At 38.8% G+C, this 23647-nt stretch overlaps 1 protein-coding gene across 8 annotated transcripts in view; it reads right to left on the bottom strand.

Moving 5' to 3' along the window:
- Window positions 1-251: 251 nt before the first annotated feature.
- The window catches only part of LOC137023153 (neprilysin-like), an 86131-nt gene continuing 62735 nt past the window's right edge, over window positions 252-23647 (bottom strand). For 6 of the 8 annotated variants that reach the window (XM_067389859.1, XM_067389865.1, XM_067389857.1 and 3 more), the window contains 19 exons: window positions 20629-20709; window positions 20286-20381; window positions 20079-20197; window positions 19672-19737; window positions 18513-18647; window positions 16948-17049; window positions 16617-16753; window positions 10931-11024; window positions 10716-10844; window positions 5679-5777; window positions 5367-5444; window positions 4570-4673; window positions 4378-4436; window positions 4149-4268; window positions 3775-3908; window positions 3283-3348; window positions 2607-2702; window positions 2003-2079; window positions 253-1883 (listed from right to left, as the gene is read on the bottom strand). In XM_067389859.1, the coding sequence (XP_067245960.1) occupies window positions 1784-1883; window positions 2003-2079; window positions 2607-2702; window positions 3283-3348; window positions 3775-3908; window positions 4149-4268; window positions 4378-4436; window positions 4570-4673; window positions 5367-5444; window positions 5679-5777; window positions 10716-10844; window positions 10931-11024; window positions 16617-16753; window positions 16948-17049; window positions 18513-18647; window positions 19672-19737; window positions 20079-20197; window positions 20286-20381; window positions 20629-20709 (1892 nt within the window). In that variant the 3' untranslated portion in view covers window positions 253-1783. Of the gene's footprint in view, window positions 1884-2002; window positions 2080-2606; window positions 2703-3282; window positions 3349-3774; window positions 3909-4148; window positions 4269-4377; window positions 4437-4569; window positions 4674-5366; window positions 5445-5678; window positions 5778-10715; window positions 10845-10930; window positions 11025-16616; window positions 16754-16947; window positions 17050-18512; window positions 18648-19671; window positions 19738-20078; window positions 20198-20285; window positions 20382-20628; window positions 20710-23647 lie in introns of all 8 variants that reach the window. The other 2 variants (XM_067389861.1, XM_067389860.1) reach the window with 2 other exon arrangements.

Below are 23647 nucleotides of genomic sequence, written 5' to 3'. Positions count from 1 at the left end.
AGGCATGACATAGGGAAAAATAACAGTGTTTCTTTTTTCACTGGGCCGCTGATATTGTGCATTACAGTCTCCCAGAGCTTGTTTGCCTGCCAAAGAAAATGCCAGAGAGGTTGTCTGTTATTGAGGCCTGTTTTTGTTCCCTATTCAATGCTTTTCATCAAAGAAGCAGAGACCCTGAGAGAACAAAATACACAACAAAGAGATTTTTACATTAATTTATTAATAAAACATATTTCTCTTCTGAAGATGCTTATTACAAAGTATCTAAATACAGGCATCTGAGGTATATTTGTCTGTGGAGTGGTTGAGATGGATTTTGGTGAACAGTATTTTATCAGAGAGGGGGAAGCAGTGTCCAGAGATGTAAAATGTCAAACCATACTTAGAAGAAAACCCTAAAGGAACAAATGGACAGAAAAGAACAAAAATGTAAAGAAAGTAGAAGAAGAAGAAAACCGTAGCAGTTGATGTTGATGTCTTTGTTGAACAGAGAACAGAGGAGCTTTCGGACAAAATTCCTTTGCGCTTACCAATGCCCACAAAAAATAAATATATCTTGTACAGCTGATGTAAAATACAGTTACTATATCTGATTACTAACAATATTACACATATAATCTTTTACATTTCCAAAAACAGAAAAACAAAAAGTATTTTAGCAGTTTGTGTCATTGCTTATGAGGATGTAATGTATATGTTGGGAACAGCATTTTAGAAGCAATTATATCAGATATATAGAATATTTTTAGATTAAAAAAGCAAGGGTACTTGTAAAAATCTTTGGCATAAACATACTTTGTGCATGGATTGGTCTCAGTATGACTCAGTTAGCCTTCTACATCATATGAAAATAGTGATAGATGCTGAAAACAAACACATTTTAAGGCTTTAATTCAATGACCCTTGACAGACTAGAGATCATTTGCCACATGCAAACCCATTCATACAAGCAATGTCAAGGCCAGCACAATGAAGGAAGAAAAACAACACAAACACACACCAAGCACATTGAAATAATAAAAACTTTGCATTTTAATACGTCTATCCGTCTTCTCATGTTTTAGATTTTCAGATCAAACATTTGGAGTCTGATTTACTGTAAATTTATATTGTCCCAGTTCATCTTTTATGATATTATGCAAGTTTCTATTAAAATGTATTCAGTGACAAATTACAAATGAGTGTACATATTTTAATTTACAGTGTGCTGTGTACAAATTAGATAATTTGCTATTAAAACAAAGGAATACAGAGTTTAACAACTTTCTTATTCTTTGAAATATCTATCAAATCTCATTGTACTATACATAATATTCTTGGCATATATGGGTAGCTTTATAGTTTAACTTACTGAATCTACTCAGATTCACCAGTGGCAGTATAAGCAGTAAATGTATACTAGTATTGCTACAAATATACATAATGCTACTGTTACCTTCAATTCACAGTTTTACTTGATATTAACATAATGTGATCATTTTTACAGTATCTCTATATAATCTTTACTTTAGATTTGACAGTGTATAAAACAGTAAGAGCCATGGATTGAGTAATGATCTCACAAACTGTAATCAAATAGATTGGCTGTTTCTTGCAGGAGTGTACTGAGACAGCTCCCCCTCTCTGTATATAGCTCAAATACACTGGTGGAGTTGAGCATAGTAGCCATAGCTTACAGCATTTCTCAGCATCTGCCATAGTGGTCTAAGAGTCAGCAGAGAGGTGAGAGGGTCTATGGACCACAGGCCCTCAATATAACCCTCATCTTCTGTTCCTTGAATAATCACCACACCCTGCAAATCTTCTCAGGCACCATGTAGTAATTTTTCTGGCACTGGAAGGCTTTGGCAAACTCTGGAAAGTTCTGTAATGACCCAAGAACTCTGCACAAAGAAAAATTACAAAATAGAGATCACCAGCCCAATCTAACATGACTGTAACAGTCTGAATGTACTATATAAAGACAGAAATGCATCACGTCAGTGAAAGAAGGTTAACGTACCTGAACTTCCCTGGACTATGGACATCAGTTTTGATGGAGTTGACAGCATGCTCAGGTCTATGTGTTCCACACCAAACCTTGAAAGCAAAATACAAATATTCAAGAAGCTTCACTGAGGCATTCATATTCATTTGATTCGTCCTATGCAGAAGTTCAATACATTCAATATTGGCATAATGTCAATTTTCACACAAAAAGAAACATGCAGATTAAAAGCAAGATATGTGAAGCTTAAAATTTCATAAATGTTCTGTTAAAACTGCCATGCATTTGAGATGTCGTTTAATTTTTATTTGGCATTATATGGCAATGAAGTTGTAAAATTTTATGTAACTTTACACAGATATGGTTAAGTAATTTTTTACACTACAGTCACACATTTTGTTCACGTCTTATGGCTAACAATGAATAATTAAGTATTTATGAACTGGTCCCATTCACTTGTAAGTGCCTCACTGTCAGCCAGATTTTTTTAAGGAGGGAAAAGTAGGGGAAAATGTGGTCATCAACACAATGTCACAAGGTGGTGTCAACTAATCTTAACTTGTACTGAATATGGAATATTCCTTTATGTTCTTAGTTATAAGAACATAAAGAGTTTCACCTGTGCAAAGTTAAGGAAAAAGAGTTGCTCATGATTGAGATCAATTCCAGGCAGAGGAGCTTCTTTTCCATGTTTTTTCACATAGTTCTGGTAGGCCTGAAAAAGTGATAGCACAGTGATACTGATGAATCTTTGGAAGCAGTTACTGGAAACAAACTCTTTTCTCTCTCAGATTTCTAAATAATAATTAACATCAGACATGAAGTTTCATCTCACAGCCAAATGCTTTCTGAAAACAATGTGATTCACATGTGACCTGTGAATCAGTGATAGATTTGTGATTATATCTTATATACTTTAGACCATATTTGATGGTTCGGTGAGACCTAGTATTAAACACAAAACTGTAGTCCATGAGCCATTTTCTCCCCCTTCAGCTTTTCTAAGAGTCTAAACTATTAAGCCAATTCCCTCTGTCATCATAGTCTGACAGAAATCCATCCACAGTGAAATAAACTGAGCTGCTTTCTCTGCTCAGCACATGAGAATCTATCATCGTGTTTTTTTTTTTTTTTTTTTTTTCCTTCAAACTAACACCTTTTGATTACACAGGCTCAAATTAGATTCACAGTACAAAATTATTACATTTTTGGGCCATTTTGCAAGTGAGAAAGTTCTGGCTGTAAAAAAGGATGTCAAAAGAGCTACAGTAAAGTCTAAGATGCCCTGTCCTTACTTGATAAGACTGACGAATGCCCCCGTTGTCAGCAATGTTCTCCCCAAGGGTATTATTCCCATTTAGCTGTTCACAAAAATGAAAGAAGAGAAAGAGAGAGAAGAAAGGGGATGGAAAATAAGACCGTAATTTAGATGTCTTTCTACATCTCTAGAAAATCACAGCTTATTCTAGTTCCAACTATTTGTGTACAATAAGGTTCAAAGTGCTGTTGCCAGGCAGCTATGAATAACCAATGACAGAGGCATGAAAGTCGTATGTGCCACATACGATAAACAGCCTAGCACAGTAGGGTAGATAGAACTGTAGTATTTTCTGTTAAACAACATTTGTGTTGCATGTCAGCTTGAATAAATTCCCCTCATTGCGCTACATAACCTCATATTTATATAAATAAAAAAGAAATGAAATTTAAACTATGATCATGGTCTGATTAGACAGTTATTGACTGTGAATTAGTGAGAATCAATGTGAAGATATTTGATGTTATACATTTTGTCCATTTGCCAGATCCCAAGAGTAGCTTCCATATTGGTCTACAATGCATTTTGAAAGCTCATGGAATTTCTGAGTCGAAGATGGAGTCCACCAGTCTTTGAGGTCACCGTCTTTATCAAAATTACGTCCTAAACAAGAAAGGAAATGCATGGAGATGAAACTTAAAACAGCGTTATGTGAAGAATTATTTTAGGAAGATCTGTATCTATTGTGATACCATTGTCATCAAATTATTAAATCATTAAATTCTGAGAGCAGCAATGGCAGTGTGCAGTTCTTTTTTGGTTTATTTTGGAGTTACTTTATGATCGAGCACCTGCCCTGAGTTTAGTTGGGATGTGCGCATTTTTTCTTTTTCTTTTTCTTACCATTGTCATCAAAGCCATGTGTGATCTCATGTCCAATGACCATCCCAATGCCCCCATAGTTCAGAGACCAGGGCTGACCTTTACCAAAGAATGGGGGCTGAAGAATACCTGCAGGAAATACTGAGAGAAAGCAGATAATTCCAATGTAATAATAATTAGTTAATTGATCAGGCATGCCTAATTTGTTTTGTTCAATTACTGCTACATTATGTAAATGCATTTCAAGTACCTATTTGGTTTCTGCTAGATGAGTAAAATGCATTGACCACAGCAGCTCCTGTGATCCACCTTGAATAAAAAAGCATATTACTTTAATATTTAATAACAGATCTTTATTCCTTGGAGTTTTATAGCAGTTACTATACTTGGAAAATGACAGCTATTTTAGAGCTATTTTGTGGATTGTGGAAAGAGGTCTTACTCTTCTTTGTTAACTTTGACACGCAGTTTCTTCAGGCGTTTCTTCTGACCAAACTCCAAGTTCTTCAGGATGTTCTCAAAGTATTTTTCTGCATTATAGCTTAACTAATAAAAAATAAAGATTTGCACAACAGATTGGTCTTAAATGGTTTAAATCAGGGTGTCCAAACCACCAACTTGCCTCAAACTACCTGTCTCGAAGTTTCTAGTATGCCTAGCGTATTGCTAGGCATACTAGAAACTTCGAGACAGGTAGTTTGATTAGCTGGTTCGTTTACACGACAGACGACACCATTTTCAACTAAAACATGCACGTTCATTACATGTTCAGTCTATTCAGTTGTTAAGTCTGACATCACGTCTGATTCATCTTTTATAAATCATTAAAATATTAATGTCTGTGATGCTGTGAGCACAGAGACTGTTGTGTAGACTAAGTATATTAAATGGTTAACTTTTTAAAATGTTAAATGTTTAATATGAATAAATAGCGCTCATAAACGGCCGTCGAGATGGCATTCTCAAGTGAAACGAGTTGAGGCTTGGACCCAGAAACGCCGTTGCTTACGTCACGACTTAACAAGTGGATAGTGTTTCATTACCATCTAATGGCCTGCCAGCAGAATACAGTATATAGATTTTAGTCAGTTTCACGGATTTGTATGAATGGGGAACATTTTGACAATGGTGTCGTCTATACCTGGAAAACTCAAAGGATTGGACACCCCTGGTTTAAATTAAAATGATCTTTTTGAACTCCTGGCCCCTCATTCTACTCTTTATCTTTTAGCCACTTACATCTTGGTACTCCTGGTCCAGGTATGTGTTGTTCATGATATTTTCTGAGAAACCAATTCTTTCTCTGATTGCTCGGGCCTGTAGTGAGGAAGAGTAAAGAAATAGCCTTTAAAGTAGCTAATACATTTATTGGATCTGAGTGCAATCTCTTTATTTCTTTAATTAAGGCCAAGTTTTTTAAGGAATGAGCTTTCAAAGTTACCTTTTGCCATGTCTCAGTATAATTTCAAGTCTTTGTTGTTTATTTGATCAGCAGCGATTATACAGTGTTATTAAGCTTAAAACTGAAACAGAAATGAAAATAAGCCTCACCTTCTCCTCTGCAGCTTTCTTAGTTTCAGCGTCCATCCAGGCTAGATCATCCAGATTGCTCACAAATACCTCTCTTATGTTAGTGATCATCTCATCCATCTGAGCAAATCAGAGAGAAGGACACCATGAGACACCATTTCTCCACAGAAATTCTCATACATAGGTTGTGCTCGTACTGTTTTTAGATCTGAGTAATAAATGTGGGCAATTTAGATTGCATTAATACATCCAAAGGATAAACAGGAACTATTCAGTAAGTCTAGTATAAAGGGGCAACAAGATGTCTATACAATAATAAATAGCAACCACCTTTTGTAGGCTTTTAATGAATTTAGTACAAGCCCAAGCTTTCATGCAGTTTAGACAGGTAGCTAGTATGCAGGCCAAGATCCACAGTGAGTGTTGTGGAGTGGAGTTTAGTGAAAGGTCTAATCTATGAGGAGGAAAGCAAATGTATCCTAACATTTCTCAAAATTATGAACTGTTTTCTATTCTTTATCACCCATTTAAGGCCAATAACTTGTATGTTAAAAACAACAAAATTGTGTATCTATTCTGTTTATCTTTGTCAGTGATAAAGTCTGGACAAATAGAAGAATCAGCTATATGTAATCCATTTTCACTCTCTGCATGATGGATTTGTTTTAACTGGAACTTGCAAGACATCTCGTTCTCTCATTTATATAACTGGCAGACTGAGAGACCACTGATAGCTCACTGAATGTTGTTCTCATTACTTCTAGATAGAATCCTGGACAGATAGACAGTGCTGTATCAGGCTAATTTTTGGCATATACTTCATGTGCATATCTGTAACGTTATCCTGGTGACCTCACTGGCACGACATGGATGTGAGGAGTGATTTGTGGGAGGGACTTGTAGCGGTCACCTGATCAGGCACACGCACACACAAGTCCACATGCTTACACTTGCTGTTATGCATGTGCTTATGCAGAAGATTACGGTCATAAAACCAAATGCTGCTGACGTGCCAAAAAACAAACGTCATTAAGCAAGCTGATATTTATCGATGTACACAGCACATCCTGTACATAAAATGAGTGTACATTTAAGGTTATTATGTTTAAAAATAAGACATCACTTAGAGGAAATAATAATTTACACTTATTTCGATGGTCCACTTTAGACATTCCGTCACACTTTATATTAAGGGCTAAATTTACTACACATTAATTAGTGTTAATTTGCCCTGTTTAGTAAATCTGGCCCTTAATAAATGAGAGTGCTATTCCAAAAAAGCAGCGATCGGAGTGGAAAGTTGTGCATGTGATCTACTGACTACACGCAAATTAAAGAACACAGACACAGCTGGAACATTTCCCTATAGTGACTAACGCAATCTACCAACAGCAGTGCAAATTAGCTGGTTTTAAACATGCTTTTTTAGGGGCGTTAAATAATGGTACAAATACAAGTAAATTGACTACTGTAAACGTTAGTAGATCACCTAGCATGATTCATTTAAATGCTCCCCTCCCATAAATTTTGTGTCTGAAAGGGAAACTCCTACAAATGCATATGCAATAAGTTCAGCCACAAAAATAACATGTCAACTAACTCACATTAGAGTATTAGTAGCCTGTAGTAGATTGTTAGGTGTTAGGGTTTGGGTTAGTAGAATGTGCATGACATGTACTGTAGTTTCAAAGTTACTTACAGTCCATGAAAATTAATTATAATATATATATTAAACAAAGAGTCAAATAAATCTATACTTTTCAATATTTTAGATATTTTTTTTTTTTATCAAAGATTAGGCTGACCCACAGTTCTACTGTAATTTCCACTACAAGCAAACAAATTTGACCATATTGAAGTTTTATCAAATGTTAGTGTACTTATTTACCAAGGTAAGTAGTAAAGAGCATATAAGATATGAAATATGAGACATACATTGTGTGAAAAGTTAAGTATCATTTGTGAACATAATAATGTTATTGGTTGTCATTTCCAGTCAAATAGTAATTACATCAAATTATGCAAAAAGAAAAAAATTAAAATATTTTGATTTATTTAATTGTTTGTATTTAGACTATAAAAATGCTAACAAAGGATGTTTAAAAAGTAATTTCCGCCACAGAAACTGTGTTAATGAAACATACATACTGTAGGTTGAGATGTGATGGAAATATTCATGACAGTGTTTTGCAAAAATTATTAAATGAGTATGAAAAATGTTTTAAGATTTTCCTTGAAACAATTTTCCTATTCCCAGTGGCCATAGTTGAAGTACAACCCCAGCCCCCCCCCACACACACACACACCCCACACACACACACACACACACACACACACACACACACACACACACACCATGCATGTGGTGGGCTTGAGGCCAGAAGAGTCCAGTGATTAATGGAGTGTTAGAGAGTGTGTTTTATGACAGGTGGTACTGGTGCACTGTTCAGCTGTTCTTACATGCATACAAGGAAATGGACCCGTCCCATTATAGGACCCACACTAGGGCTGCTCAATTATGGGAAAAATCATAATCACGATAATTTTGGTCAATATTGAAATCACGATTATTTAACACGATTATTGGTAGGTAATATGATCAAAGCCTTCTTTCATGATATGAGTAATTTCAAATGTCAGTGAAATTTCACAATTATCAATACTTCAGCAAAAACTAATACTAGGTTAATTAATGTAAGTAAAAACTTTTCAAAACAGCTACAGAATAAATAAACAGTCAACAATTAAATAAGAACAAAGAAACTAATTACAAACAAAGCAGACAAAAAATACAACAGAAAAAAATACAAATTAAATAAACAGTGCTTTAGGTTTTTCACATAGATGTACTAACAGTGGTATTTAGATAAGTGATACCCAACAGAAACTGAATAAACTAATCAAATGTAAAATAACTACTGTATGCATTAAATATAGACTAATTCTTATTTAAAACTAAAAAAGTTATTCATTCAAGAGCAGTGAGTGATTTTATCTTTGTCTTTCTTGTTAGATTAACAATGACTTTAGCAGACCATTAATATTGGCTGCTGTCCCTTTAAGAGCTGCACGGACCCAATATAAGCCTACTGTTATGCTGCCTTCACGAGGTCTCGGAATTGGTAAATATGAGTTTCCAAGGTAAAAATTGCACATGAACACCCTTTCATTTCGCAACATGAATGCAATGAGCTCGTAATCACGACTTCACAAGTGGTAATTATCAAATTTCCAATAGCGAAGGCAGCAATACACACGCGCACTTTCTCAGTGTGCTCTTAAGACATAACCGACTGCATTTACTGCATTTAATGGCCTTTCAATATATTTGTGTTGGCTATTTCACTGTTTAGGTGCGTGTAACACAGTCCGTGAATACGAGAAGAAGGAGGCGGGAACCGGCGAACATTCAACAAAACTTTAATATATAAATAAACAAATGCAAAATTAAAGTAATGCCGGCAGACCCTCACGGACGTCTGCCAGCCACACATAATAAACATAATATAACACATAATAAACATAATAAAACAAAAAATAATATCCAGGCCTAGTCCTCTCTCGTCCTTCACTGTCGTTGCTCCTCCTTTTATGCCTCTGGAGCTCCTCCCTGAGAGATGCTCATTATCACTTGCGTCACCGGCCTTGCGCCGTTCCCTCACAGCTCTCGCCCGCCCTGCTTGTCACATACCCCCATCGCCCCTCGCAGGCTGGGGGGTACTCCCGAGACTGCACTCTACTCCCCCCCGGGGCCTGTCTCAGCGGCCGCAGCACCTGGGGGTAAGGACAGACGAGACGAGAGAAAGGAGACGGAAGCAAGGGGAGCGACAGATCGAGAGAGGGGAGAGAGGAAAAAGAGAAAAAAAATTCTTGGTCCGGTTCCCAGACACACTGCTGCTCGGTTCTCAGCCAGCCGAGAGGCTCTTCCTCGCGGTGCCATGAGATGGTACTGGATGCTCCGTGGACGGCTCGATCCTCCTCCGCCCCCTGGCGGCCGACGATGGCTCCTCCGACTGAGGGCAGCCGGCAGCGAGTCCACCATTCCCTGGTCCTCCCCTTCATGGCGGACGGCAGCAGGCTCCGGCCCACGGCGAACGGCGGCAACTCCTCCGCTCCCTCTTGGATGGCACCCACCCCACCTCGTCCCAGGGGCACGGCACCGAGCTCTTCGTCCCACCTGTCACTATGCTCCAGCACCACCGCCTCGGGCAGCCACTCGTGGTCTTCACACTGCCCGAACTCCGCAGCACCGTGATCCCCCTCAGCAGCGAGGGCTCTCCGACAGCATGTTCCTCCTTCCTCCCGGGTTTCGGCACCAATGTAACACAGTTCATAAATACGGGAAGGAGGCGGGAAGAAGGCGGGAAGAAGGCGGGAAGGAGGCGGGAACCGGCGAACGTTCAACAAAACTTTAATATATAAATAAACAATATTATATTTGTGTGGTCTGCCGGCCACACAAACATAATAAAACATAAAATAATATCCAGGCCTGGTCCTCTCTCGTCCTTCACTGTCGTCGGTCCTCCTTTTATGCCTCCGGAGCTCCTCCATGAGAGACTTGAGGCCGGCGCGCCTCGCAGGTGATGCTCATTATCACTTGCGTCACCAGCCTCCCGCCATTCCCTCACGGCTCTCTGTGTGGATCAAAAGCCCTTTGCTTATGCAGGTTCCACACCGTCTCAGAGTGTGCGCACAGGTGGCCACCTAGGGAACAGCATCTATTTCGCGGCTTAATGCGCTTTTAATAGCACTGTTTATGTTTAATACCAAGCACGTTCTGAAGTTTAGCAACAGTAGACTGCATTTTACATCCCTCTCTTATACAGCTGATTTGGATGTTAAGTTTGGGTTAGGGAGGAATAAAAGTGCACTACTGTGAAGGAAAGGAAGGTGTGCTGAACGGAATGCAGCAACGGTACAGTAAACTAATCGTTTTACCTCGATTATCTTGTTTTCATAACCGTTGGAAGCCAAAATCAAAATTGAAATCGAAAATATGATTAACTGCACAGCCCTAACCCACACAGACATACACTGCATTTGCACACAGCTCACCATGACTTTGCTATCTCCAGCAAAGGCCTCCTCTACATACAATCTCCCCACAGCATTCTCCATGTTATTGTTCACATAGATGGCACACTGTCTCCAAATAGCTGCTTCAGATGTGGTCCCATAGATGGCCTGAGAGAGGTGGGAGAAAGAGCATAAACGTTTTTAAAATTGACTGTTTGAATCTATATATATATATTTTTTTTTTTGGTCCTTACCTTTCTGAAAGCTTTTCTGGTTTCCCTGTATTGTCTGCTTAAACCAACCACCAGATTCATAACAAAACGCCACACCATGTAGTTCTGCATGTCCCTGCACACACGATCACATGGTTTATATGTATATACTGTAATTTTTTATTTGTGTAGTGAATTCAGGGAGCCCAGTTATAGAAATAGTTCCCTTTTCGAGTGGAACTCAATGCTGCATAATGACATTAACATTATGGGAAAGCTACTAGTGTCTGAAGCATGTGTGGAAAACAAGCCAATCACATTGGCCAGAGAAAGGGCAGGTGATGTAACGTCAGTGCATCACAAAGTCCATAAATAGATGCCCTAAAAATGCATCATCAGCCTCTTTGTCTTCAGGAATCTGTTTGTTTGCGTGTGTGTATGGAAAGTCCACTGTGTACAGGTATGTTAGGAGTGAAAAAAAAAAAAAGAATCCAAGTTTGCACCAGACAAGCAATATAAGCAGTGTGTTCCACCATGGCCTTACTTTCTTATGAGGGGTGATGAATAGGATCTGTGTTTGATATGTTTGGGAGCAGAACATGCTAGAGTATCTCTCGAGGGAGGCGATTGCCCTTACTGTGAAAAATTCACATTGAGAAAGCTCTGCTCACATCTGGCTCTCTTCACGAGGGATGGGAGTCAGGTTTATGTGCCCCATGGTTTAGGTCCCGCATCTGCTGAGGCATCACATCGACTTAAGGCCAGGAACACACCAAGCCGACGGTCGGCCGTCGGGCAGTTTTTGTTCATCGGCCGACTAAGTTTTCTCAGTGTGTTCTGCACCGTCGGCTGAAGTTGGTCCTCGTCTGCTTTTTTCCGACCGATTTGACATGTTGAATCGGTGTCAGAGCTCGTCGGTCTGTCGGGCTCTCTGATCATTCTGATTGGCTGTTCAGCTACTGCCACCGGCTGGTATGGAAAGGCATTTCATTTTACGCAGGCGCAGAACCGACGTGCTACTTGGCCATCGGCTGTCGAGCGTCGGTTTGGTGTGTCAGGACAACTTTGGACCCAGATGCTGCCAACGTGAGCCAACCACATAGTCTGCTTTCATTGCCACTAGTTCATCGGCATTGGCTTGGTGTGTTTCTGCCTTAAAATCATGGGCTTCACAGATGGATCTGGTGGGCTCTGCCCTTTCTCTTGCTGCATCATCAGAATCTCAGGATCTCATTCTGGATTCAGAAGCTCGCTTGGTGATTTCTTCTGATCCAGATGAGGATCCACTGTCTGCTATCTCCAGTTCTAAGGAGGTGGGTGGTAGCACTGATGCCACGAGTGCACCTCGGTCATCTAAAGCATTTGAGGAGCTGTTAGAGGTGGTTTTCTCAAGTGGTACAGAAACTTAGTATTGAATGGCCAGATGAGAAAACACAAAACAAGAAAAGAATGCTAGATGAGTGCTTTCTCACTAGCAGTCTGAGACATCAGGCCCGTAAACATCTGCCATTTTTTCCAGACCTCCACATTGAGGTGTCGAGGTCTTGGAACAACCCATACTCGGCTCGTATCCATACACCCTTGACGTTACGCGACTATCATGGGTTTTGGAGAGTATGGTTATGAGGCGATGCCAAGGTTTAAAGTGATGCTAGCTGGCTATCTCTCCCTGGCAGCGGCATCATCTATGAAAAGCAGAGTTACATCTAGCCTCGTGGATTAAGCATTTGAGGCAGCAGGTCAGGCTGGTGCGTTACTGCACACAATGGAAATTCTTCAGGTGTTCTAGTCCTATTTGTTGAAAGATATGGATACTGGTGAGGGAGTTGACCCGGAGTGACCTGTTTTTCAGGGTGTGGTGAACCACAGAGGGATTTCTGCCCAATATGAATATCTTCCCGCTTCCTTCCCGCTTCCTTCTCAAAAGAATTCTTTAGTGAGCCAAGAACCTGCCGGTATGCCCTTTAAAGTTCTCGAACATTTAACCTCCTCAGTTCAAGCTGAAGTGGAGAAAATGATTCCTCGATCTCAGTATTTGACAGTGTGGAGGCTTCTGCTAAATACAGAATTGAATTCAACTTCAAGATGCTAACACTCAAAATGTTCGTATCTCAAATTCAATCAGAGGATTGGTTTGATCTAAGGGGCACATCTTTCCAAATAGAGATCTTACAAAAACACAGAAAAATTCTCAGGCTTGCTTTCCAGTATCCAGCTTACCAGTATTGGATTCTGCCTTTCGGCCTACTGTAGCTCTGTCACCCAGCACATTTACGAAGTGCATGGATGTGGCACTTCTGCAACTCCAGGGCATTTGTGTACTCAATTATATCGACAACTGGCTGATTTTAGCCAGGTCAAGAGAACTAGAGGTTCAGCATCAAGATGTCATTCTCGCACACCTACAACATTTGGGGTTGAGATTAATTGTCAAAAAGAGCGTTCTCTCTCCAAGTCAGAGGAGAACATTTCCAGGAGTGGTGTGGCACTCCATGTGGGTGCAAATTTAAAAATGCACATAAAAAACTTATATGCTCAATTAAGTCAGATATATTTTGTATCTGTTAAGAAAGCATGCAGATAAGCTATGATGGAAACACATTTATCTCAAACACATTCCTTGATACGCATTAAAAAAAGTCATATGACTTTGCATGATGGGACGGCATAACTAGACTAACCAGCAGACTGATCTCATTGTTGAAATGTTGTTTTGGTCATTCTGAAATGCCTGAGCAAAGTCTGTTGTTAAAGTGGTTTGGTATAATTACCTCCCAGAACTGTCTTACACGACTGCGTTCCCAAACAGCAGGCATTCACCTCCGAAAGCAAGATAGCATGACGTCGAGGATCCTTGGGTGAGTTTGACTGTGATTATATACAGGCCTGAACTCATGCAGATTGGGTAGATACGTTGATTACAGATTGTTGACAGCTGGTTGAGATGACGTAATGATTAAGATGATGCAATGATTGGGTATCTTATTTGACTTGTTCCTCCTGAACTACATTTATAAAACATAATTTATTGCATTTGATCTGCATGCTCTAAAGCGCAAGTAATTTATTATATACAAAAATAATTAGGCTATATACAGTGTCTTCTCCTACTTAGTGATATTTAGCATCAGTTTATCAGGAAGTGATGATATTGCTCTGTTCGACTTACTGGATGGAAATGATCATTTACTGGTGCAAATGTTTTATGCGATCTTCCCATTTTTAATTAAATTCACAACTTTGGATGGAAACATAGCTAGTGACCACAGATGCCTCCCTTACGGGTTGGGGAGTGATATTGGACGGTCACCCAGTCCAGGGGGTTTGGGAAGGCCAACATCTCCTCTGGAACAAAAAATGGCCTAGAGATGAAGGTTGTATTCTTTGCTCTCAGGTACTTTCTTAAGCACACCCCTTGTTTAAGTTGGTAAAGCAGATCCTGCTCTGAGTGCAAGACTAACTGCTTTCTCTCAGAGCAGTTTACAATCCTGGGCATCTACCTGGGGGTAGACATCCTGTCGAGGCAGGAGCTGAGGCCCAGGAGGTGGAGACTCTATCCGGAGATAGTGGAGTTCATTTATAAGAGGTTCGGCCAGGAGGAAGTAGAATTGTTCGCCTCTTAGGAGTTGACTCATTGTCCACTCTGGTTTGCCCTCACACCTCTAGCCCCATTTCCTCCGCGGTGCCAGATGGTTGAGGCCTATCTGCAGGTTGCGGTTCCCAAGGAGCACAATTACGAAGTGCATGGATGTGGCACTTCTGCAACTCCAGGGCATTTGTGTACTCAATTATATCGACGACTGGCTGATTTTAACCTCTAGCCTCTTCTATGGATATTCCAACCAGGAGAGACCTTCTTTTTCCGGGGCACAGTGTTTCATCCTCAGCCTGAGATATGGAAGCTGTGGGTCTGGCCCCTGAGGGGGGCCAGCTCATAAATCCCGGTCTCTCAACAAGGTTGTTGATACCATTTTAAAAGCTAGAGCTCCCTCTACCAGAAAACTTTATACCCTGAAGTGGCATCTCTTCAAATCATGGTGTGCACAGCATCATGCTGACCCAGTTCACTGTCCGATTGGTTCAGTGCTGGAGTTTTTGCAAGAGCACCTTTCGGCAGGATTATCACCTGCTACACTTAAAAGTATATGTGGTTGCTATATCTATTTGCCACAGTCATATTAATGGAGCCACTATGGAGCAGAATCCCCTTGTGTCTCGTTTCCTCTGTGGTGCCAGATGGTTGAGGCCTTCCTTCTCTGAGCAGCTTTTTATCTGCTTTGGAGGTCGGAGCAGAGGTTCCCCCCGTCTACAAGCAGCGACAATATCACTGGATTTTGGCTGCTATTACCATTGCCTATGAGGCACGTGGGTTAGCTTCACCTCTAGGTGTTAGAGCCCACTCCACCTGGGGTGTGGCCTCCTCAAAAGCGTTATCCTTCCAGGATGTCTGTTCTGTGGTGGGCTGGTTCTTTCCACACAAATTCAAAAGGTTTTACAGTCTGGATGTGGCTATGAGGTCTCAGGTCCTTTCGGCCGCTAGGCCTAGTAATCTTTCTGGCTAGTTATGAGGCACGTGGTATGCTTCGTATGAAGTCACTGATTTTAAATTCTGAATTTTTTTAGGTCACTTATCATTTGCGCTTGAGCATACTTTACATACATTTGTCAGACATTCCCTCAGTATGGCGACGTGGGTATTAATGCTCCCATAGCATTAAGGTCATAACGTAACGTTGAGTTCCAATCGAAAGGGAATGTCTCAGGTTACGCATGTAACCCAGTTCCCTGAGAGGGAACGAGAAGTTGTTGCCTTGCCAAAATTCAACAGCCTGAAACGCCTTCCTTTAGACAATTATTATCTGATGACACGTCTATTTATGGTCTTCTTGGCGCACTGATGTTGCTTCAACTGACCATTCTCTGGCCAATGTGATTGGTTTGTTTTCCACACATGCTTCAGACACTGGCTCACATAGAAGCAATCCCATAGTGTTAACGTCATAACACAGTGTCTAGTTCCCTTTCAGGAAACCGGGTTAAATTTGTAACCTGAAATGTTCCTCAGCATTTACACATCTTATCCTTTTGCTGTCTGAACAAAAAAAAAAAAAAATGAGTCAAGAGACAGATGTTAAAGTCACAATGAAATCAAAATGGACAATTCTTAGTTTTTTTATGGAATGTTTCAGTGTTTATAAAATTATTTATCCGTGCATATTATTATTATTATTATTATTTTATTAATGTGTACTCATAATCTTTAATCAAAAATATTAATGTCTCTTTTCCCTTGCAATGACATCTCTGATGACATGAACAAGGACTGGGTATTAAGGTGCCAATTTCAAAACCCCTCCTCTAGCAAACTGTCCCTTACATGTTACTGTCCCCCATGGACAAAATCAAGTCGTTTCACTCGCATACATAAAAAATAGGTAAGAAAAAAATCTAATAATTTCCTGCCATGATTACTTTAAAAAGCGTTACAGATTGCTTCTAATTTATTTGTCAAGGTGAGTACATTGTATTGTAGGATACAGCATTTCAGACAGTGTATCCTAAACATTTTGGAGACATAGTAGCCCATGCTGATATTCCATGTATAAAGAAAATTGGCAAGCACAGTATGCATATTGTATACTAGAAAAAATATATTAGTGTGGTCATGTTGTATAGCAGCATTTTAATAGCACATTCTAGAGAGAAAATTGTGCATGTCATGAATTACCTCTTTGTGTACTTGGCAAGGACAGGGTTGAGCCTCTTAAAGTAATTCGGGGCATACACAATAACCTCCTCACTGTCTGTAATAGGAACACCAACTGTATCCATGATCTTATTAGTGAAGAGCGTCCAGTTGAACACCTGAATAGGAACAGTGCAGAACAAAATGAAAATCTGTTACTTCATGTTATGAGGATAAGATAATAATATTGTTCAATAAACATCAAATTACACATAAGTAAACTATATAGCGGTGTATGATAAGGCATTGTATGCAGTAGCATGGGAGTTGTTGTTTTTTTTTTTGTTGTTGTTGTTTTTTGTTTTTGTTTTACCTTGGAATCAAAGTCCAGGGTGAAATTGTTGTTTAGGGTCTCCAGAGGCACCTTGTTATAAAGCAGAACCGGGTTGTTTCTGTCCTCTGGTGTGTCTGTTGCCTGTGACAACAGGGAGAGCATGAATTTCAGTGCATTTCCTGGGATGTGAGAAGGAGGTTCAACAGCTTTTTGTCCAGTTGTCCTCTGTCATATTATATACAGCTATGGAAAAAATTAAGAGACCACTTAACATTGATTTCTGAACTTGGAGTGGTCTCTTAATTTTTTCCATAGCTGTATATGCAGCAGCCCAATTCCCTTATTCATTCATTTTCTTTCTTTCTTTCTTTCTTTCTTTCTTTCTTTCTTTCTTTCTTTCTTTCTTTCTTTCTTTCTTTCTTTCTTTCTTTCTTTCTTTCTTTCTTTCTTTCTTTCCTTCCTTCCTTCCTTCCTTCCTTCCTTCCTGCCATTGCCTCAATAGAGAATTTAATCTAGGACATGAAAAATTTGCTATGTAGACTCCTCTGAACCAAATCTACCATGAATCCATATTATACTGTTGTGATTTTTACTAGTATGAACATTAAACTGTCTTATTACTGTCAAGAAAAAGGTTTCAGCAGCAGTATGGGTCTGATTCAAGTTTCAACACAAATTACTAGGCCTGTAATCCATACTGTGTAAACTGAATAGGAATGAGCTCACTATCATAAAAGGTAAAAACATCACCAGGCAGGAACACTGAGGGAAACATGGCAGCGATATTTACGAAAGCTGTGCTGTACAGCCACTCTAGCAAATTGTTTCAGTGTGGAGCACAAACACAACATATGGGTTAAACAAAGAAACACTGTTCCTTTGGGCAATGAATGTACAATAAAGTTTCAAGTAACTTCCAAGTATTTTTTTTTTTTTTTCGAGTATCCAGATATAGCTAAAATAAATAAAAAAATAAAAAGCATGAAGTTTGTGCCATTTTCAAATGTTCAAAATTAGAAGTACGCATAAGGTACAGTAAATATTGAAATAAAATATAAAACTCAAACTAATTTTATCAGTCCCTCTCTTTCTAGTAGAGTTTCAAAAGGTTGTCCAAAGGTTGAGGAGATTGTATGAGTATATATTTTTATTTTTATTTTTGTGCATCTTCTAATAATGGATGTAAGCCGAATGTGATGTAGTGTAAACAAAATATAAATTATATAAATATAAAAATATATGTAAATAATAATGTGAACATGAAATTAAATATAAAGATAACATTAAATATAAAATAAATATAAAATTAAATGAAATCTACCCCTAATTTAACTCTAAATGTAGTGCTAAAAATTTGCTTATTGATCTATACTATTAGTAGTGAACAGTGTCAACCAGTGTATAAAGTATTACATTTAAGTTGATTAAAACTTGCCTTACATTTGCTAAAATGGAAACTTTAGGCAGTTGCAGCATACATTAGTAAACATCTGGTGATATTCAAGTGCTGCAGTTACTATTAACCTTCTCAATAGTTTGAAAGTTGTTGATTACATACAGTGTATCAGGTCTGACACCAGAATTTTAGAAGTTTCCATGCTTACATTAGCAATTTCCTTTTCCATCATCATCACCCGGGCAACCTCTTGCCTTATATTAGTGTCATTAACTTTCAGACCCCGGTCAGTTCGGATAAGCTTCGCCAAGTCAGTCATGAAGTTTTCATATGTCACACATGCCTGAGAAGAAGAAAAAAAAAAACACATTGAAAACACATAAATGCTAAATTCAATACCTGTTGTCTCGTATCGTGAGGTAACTGTCTCGTCACATCTCTACCTCTTAGCATGATTCATTTACAGTACAATATGACAGCACACAGATCCTGGCTTCCCAGTTGTTTAGGACACATTTGTGCACTCTGTGAGAAATTATTATAAAATGTTATTATAAAGCTAATTCTTTCTTTCCTCTCATCCTCTGCTTTCCTGCAAAAAATTATATTAACATCACTGATAATCCTCAAAATGGAAACAAAAGACAAGCTCTTGATGCAAGTGTTTCCATCTGTTTGTCTCATTCTGAGGAGATGAGGCTTCCCCACTTTCTTTGTTGCCTTTTTTTTAAGTTTAAATTAACCAAGTCTGGAACATATTAAAGGCGCATAGCACTTATAAGTCTGACCTGAATAACGATCAGTTGATGATAACTAACAGTTTCTGTCTGAGCACTCTCATTAAAGAGTGACTGTTTCTCCAAGAGAAATGAAATGGAAATTGATTAGCTTATTTTAAATAAGCAGACTGATATTTTATGAGATGTACGGGCTTATCTTGCACTTCTAATCTGTGTGGTCTGGGCAAATCAAGCTGGAGGCAAAACTTAACTTTTATTCTGAGAGTAAACTGAGGTGGATTTACACTTTCTGATTAATGGCGCAATAATTTCAATCTACACAGACCAAAGAACTCAAGGTATGAAAAAGGCCATAGGTTCCTTCAACTCATACATTTTGTAAATGTCATGAATATGGGCTTTTGTATTGGATAGAGAGTTAAAGAAAATGTGAGAGAGAGAGACAGACAGTTAGAGACTCTACTAATCCACCAGTTAGATCAGCGTGAACCAGCATGAAAGTTAATCCTGGTCTAAACTTGTCATTTCTGTAGGGAGGAGTTGAGGAGGAAAAAGAAACAAGAAGAAAGAACCACAAAGATAAGTTTGACAAAATCCACCTGTTCCTGATTAACAGGCAATTCTTACCTCCTCGTAGGGCCCGGTGCACACATAGTAGTCTCTTGAGGAAAGGCCAAGACTTGGCTGGTCAAACTGGCACAGAGAATAAAACCAAGAGACAATCAGCCTTTCATTCATAATTGAAAATCCAATGCATCCACATGTAGTGCTGCCCCATTAAAATTGTATCAGTTATTCCAATTAAAATCCTCACAGACCCATAAACATTAATAGTGTTTGTTTAAAGCAATTTTTATTGCAAGTCTTATTTTTATTTTAAGTCTTAAGTTTGAAACACTTTTTGGAGATAAAAGGTATAGGCATTTAGAGGAAGGTTTGTTTTTGCTGTGGTGGAGAAGTGTTTTAAACAAAAGTAAACATGTATTTGTGTTTGTATGCAAAAGAAGTTGTCATCTGTTGTTGCGCACACCTACATGAATGATGTGTGCATTGGAGTCTCGGTCATCTGTACCAATAAAAAAGCTAATTAGAACTTGCTTTCCATATTTCTCATTAAGTTTGGCTATGGCATCTTCTGCTCTCCAATTCATTCCTGTAGAGGAGAAGAGAGAAGAAAAATTAGGATACAATGTGCATATGAGGTAGTTAAGATTATATAAACATCCACTGAGAAATCCTACCGTAGGTGGTGTCCCAATCATCTGTTGCTATAGGCCATTCAAAGACATCTGGCAGCATTGTGAGGAGAGGTGTCCCAGCTCTCTGTTCAATGAGGCCTGTCAGGAGAATATTACAGTAATACAGGCTTATTTTAGCAGCCAATGAATATTGAAATCGTAGTTTGTTTGTTTGTTTGTTTGTTTGTTTGAGAATATCTACATGTTTGGCTCATTTAAACAACTACATAATGATTTCATAATGACATTCTCCATGTATAATGTCGTGACAGCATCTTTCTAAAAATGTATAAAAATATAATATTAAGAGCTTTTATAATTATATATCCAATCATGTTATACTCACTCTCATTGGTGCAAGACCTATAGAGGATCTTGGCTTTGGTCAATGAGCTACTGCTTCCACTCTCTTCTCTCTCTAGCACTCCTATAGAAAATAATATAAAGTGTCATTGCATTGGTTTGACAGTATAATATACTGCCTTGGAAACAGATTTAAAAATGTCAGTTTTTCATCACCATCATAAAGAGCTGCTAAACACGGTCCCAAATGAAAACCTCATGCGTCATGCTTCTGTGTATATTTTGCTTCTGTCTGCCTCTCCTTCAATAAGTGGACCAGCTGTTGCTCTAAATCTCATATCCTGTTTGCAGTACTTGTGTTCAGATTTTTGTTTTAATTAGTGCCTGTGTCCCAGCATTTCCTGTGAAAGGGCACAGATCATGTGTGTGTGATTGGATTAGAGACCGCCTGGTGGCCATGTGGCATGAACCCCTACAGCTTTGAAACTCTGTCACTTCATCTCAATCTCTTTTTCTCCATCTATCTGACATGTACAGATTACATGCATTTTTTCTCTTCCCATGTTATATGTAGATCCACTTTACAGAAAAAAAAAAAAAAAAAAATGTTTCAGAAAGCATTGAAACACTTGTAGCCTTTTGTTCATCTAAAGCCAAATACAAAAATCTGAGAAACGAATTGACTAAGAATAAATTGTACCCAGTTATAGCATTGGCATGTGCTGTCTACATTGTTTTAGCAGCTGATCCACTTATATAGATAGATCATTCAAAATGAAAATTATGTCATCATTTATTCACTTTCATGTTCTAAAAACCTGTATAACTTTCTTTCACAAAAGAAAATATTTTGAAAAATATCTTCTTCAAAATACCTTCTTTCGTGTTCCACTGATGAAGGAAAGTCTTACAGGTTTGAAATTACATGAGGGTAAGTAAATAATCTTTTTATTTTTAGGTGAACTATCCCTTTAAAGTAAAATCAGGTAACTCAGTGACTCCCAAAATTCTTAGAGTGGGGTATACTTCTATGTACCCCCTCTTTTCACTCGCTGAGCAAAACTTTTGAGCGCACATTTTGGCCACCTGAGCAAAAACATACTTTATATCAAACCTGTACAATGAACGTAAACACACACACACACACAAAAGGTTTTATCATGCAACTGTAACATTTAACTTTAATGTGCCGTTTCTATTTTATTTGACCCTTGATGTAACTTAGTGATATATTAAATAATATGTTTGAAAACAAGCATTTCAGTCACTAAATTAAGCACATTTTAGGTTACTTGAGATTTTTTCAGTCTTTACCAAGAAATTCTATTAAAAAATAATTTCTGTCCTCCTGCAGGACAGTTCAATTCTTTCTAATAATATAATATGAGCAGTTACAATGATGGTTTGGAACAACCATAATGTGTTTTTGTACAGTCAATTATTAGCAACAAACAGTGTTAAACCATCAAAATTACATGTTTATTGCTTATGAATTATTTATATACCAGGAGGTTTCAAGATTTTTCATGGCAAGGAGCCCTAAACAATCCCCTTGTGAGATCAATTTTGTATTAGGCTTACATTATAATATAATAAAATATAATATAATATTTAAGTATTTAAACTGATATACAGTATTATATCAGTTTAAATGCTTCCATTTGTTTTAATATATTATAAAGTGAAAACAAACTGAAGCATTTAAACAGATTTGATAGCTAAATATTTTTAAGAAAAGTGAACGTTAACTCTTTTATAGTTATCTAAACATCCCTGAAACCCACACCACCACCACACACAAAAATCGATTTAAACGGAGGTATATAACTGATATATTTTGAGTTTGCAAGCTACACCTGTGATGGGAGTGTAATTGTAAATGTCTCCGAGTTTTGTTAGCATTCTGTGCCCATCATCCGTTATTTCCACCACTTTTCATTGAAACATGACGTTTTATTTCACATTTCTTTTCGTTTCGCATTGCCTCTCGTATTGAGGTATTTAGTCCACAAACATGACAGTATTCTTACCAAGACTGATTTGGCTCAGGGCCAGCCAGCTCACACGCGCTCAATCGTTCTCTTTCTATGAAACCTGTAAACCGCATTCACCGGTTCTAACTCTATAGCGACAATAACTCTATAGCGGTTGTCCAAAGCACTGCAATTGTTTCTCATTTAAACTACTACAATCAAATGGATTTCCCCACACATGATTTTTATGTCTGTTCTCTGCGCAGCAATTATTTTTCTGCATGGCAGTGGCTTCAGAAGTGAGCGGCCACACACGCGCGCAGCTTAGAGGGAACATTGACTCAGAGGTGTAAAGAGTACCTGAAAACATCTTGGGTTATGACTGTAACCCTTGTTCTACCAGAAAGACTCGGGAAGCAAAGAAACGTTTGAATACAAACTAATATTCAAGCTCAAAACTTCACCCTCTCTGACCATCTACCAAGTCCACTCCATGACGGGCAAGCCCCTGAGCAGGAAGAGGATCAGTCACTGTGTGGGACCCCTTCAACTCCGTGTAGGTATTCTACACGTGGAAGACATCCATTTGCTAGTTCTGGAAGATTCCACCGCTGACGTGGTTCTAGGGCGCCCGTGGCTCGAACAGCACAGCCCCACCATCTCCTGGCGCACAGGCGAGATCCTGAAGTGGGGCGAACACTGCTTCTCCAGTTGCTTCTCCAAGCTTCCAGTTCCCAAGTCTCCATGTTCCAAAAAGATCTCTGTCTGTACTACTTCCATTGAAAGCCCCATTGAGAAACGCTCCACCGATATTCGATCCTGTTACGCCCCCTTCAGTGACGTCTTCTGCCCACAACGTGCCTCCAAGCTTCCTCCACACCGGCCATGGGACTGTGCAATAGATCTGTTACCGGGTGAACCAGTGCCTAGGGGAAGGATCTACCCCCTGTCAGTGCCGGAGGAGAAGGCCATGGAAGAATACATTGAAGAGGACCTTAACCAAGGATATATACGCCCGTCTACTTCCCCTGCTGCCTCAAGTTTCTTCTTTGTGGCAAAAAAGGACGGAGGCTTGCGGCCCTGCATAGA

Source organism: Chanodichthys erythropterus, chromosome 7, assembly GCF_024489055.1.
Source record: "Chanodichthys erythropterus isolate Z2021 chromosome 7, ASM2448905v1, whole genome shotgun sequence".
Classification (NCBI taxonomy): domain Eukaryota; kingdom Metazoa; phylum Chordata; class Actinopteri; order Cypriniformes; family Xenocyprididae; genus Chanodichthys; species Chanodichthys erythropterus.
Note: the sequence above shows the minus strand (reverse complement) of the source record. Positions and strands in the feature narration are given on the sequence as shown.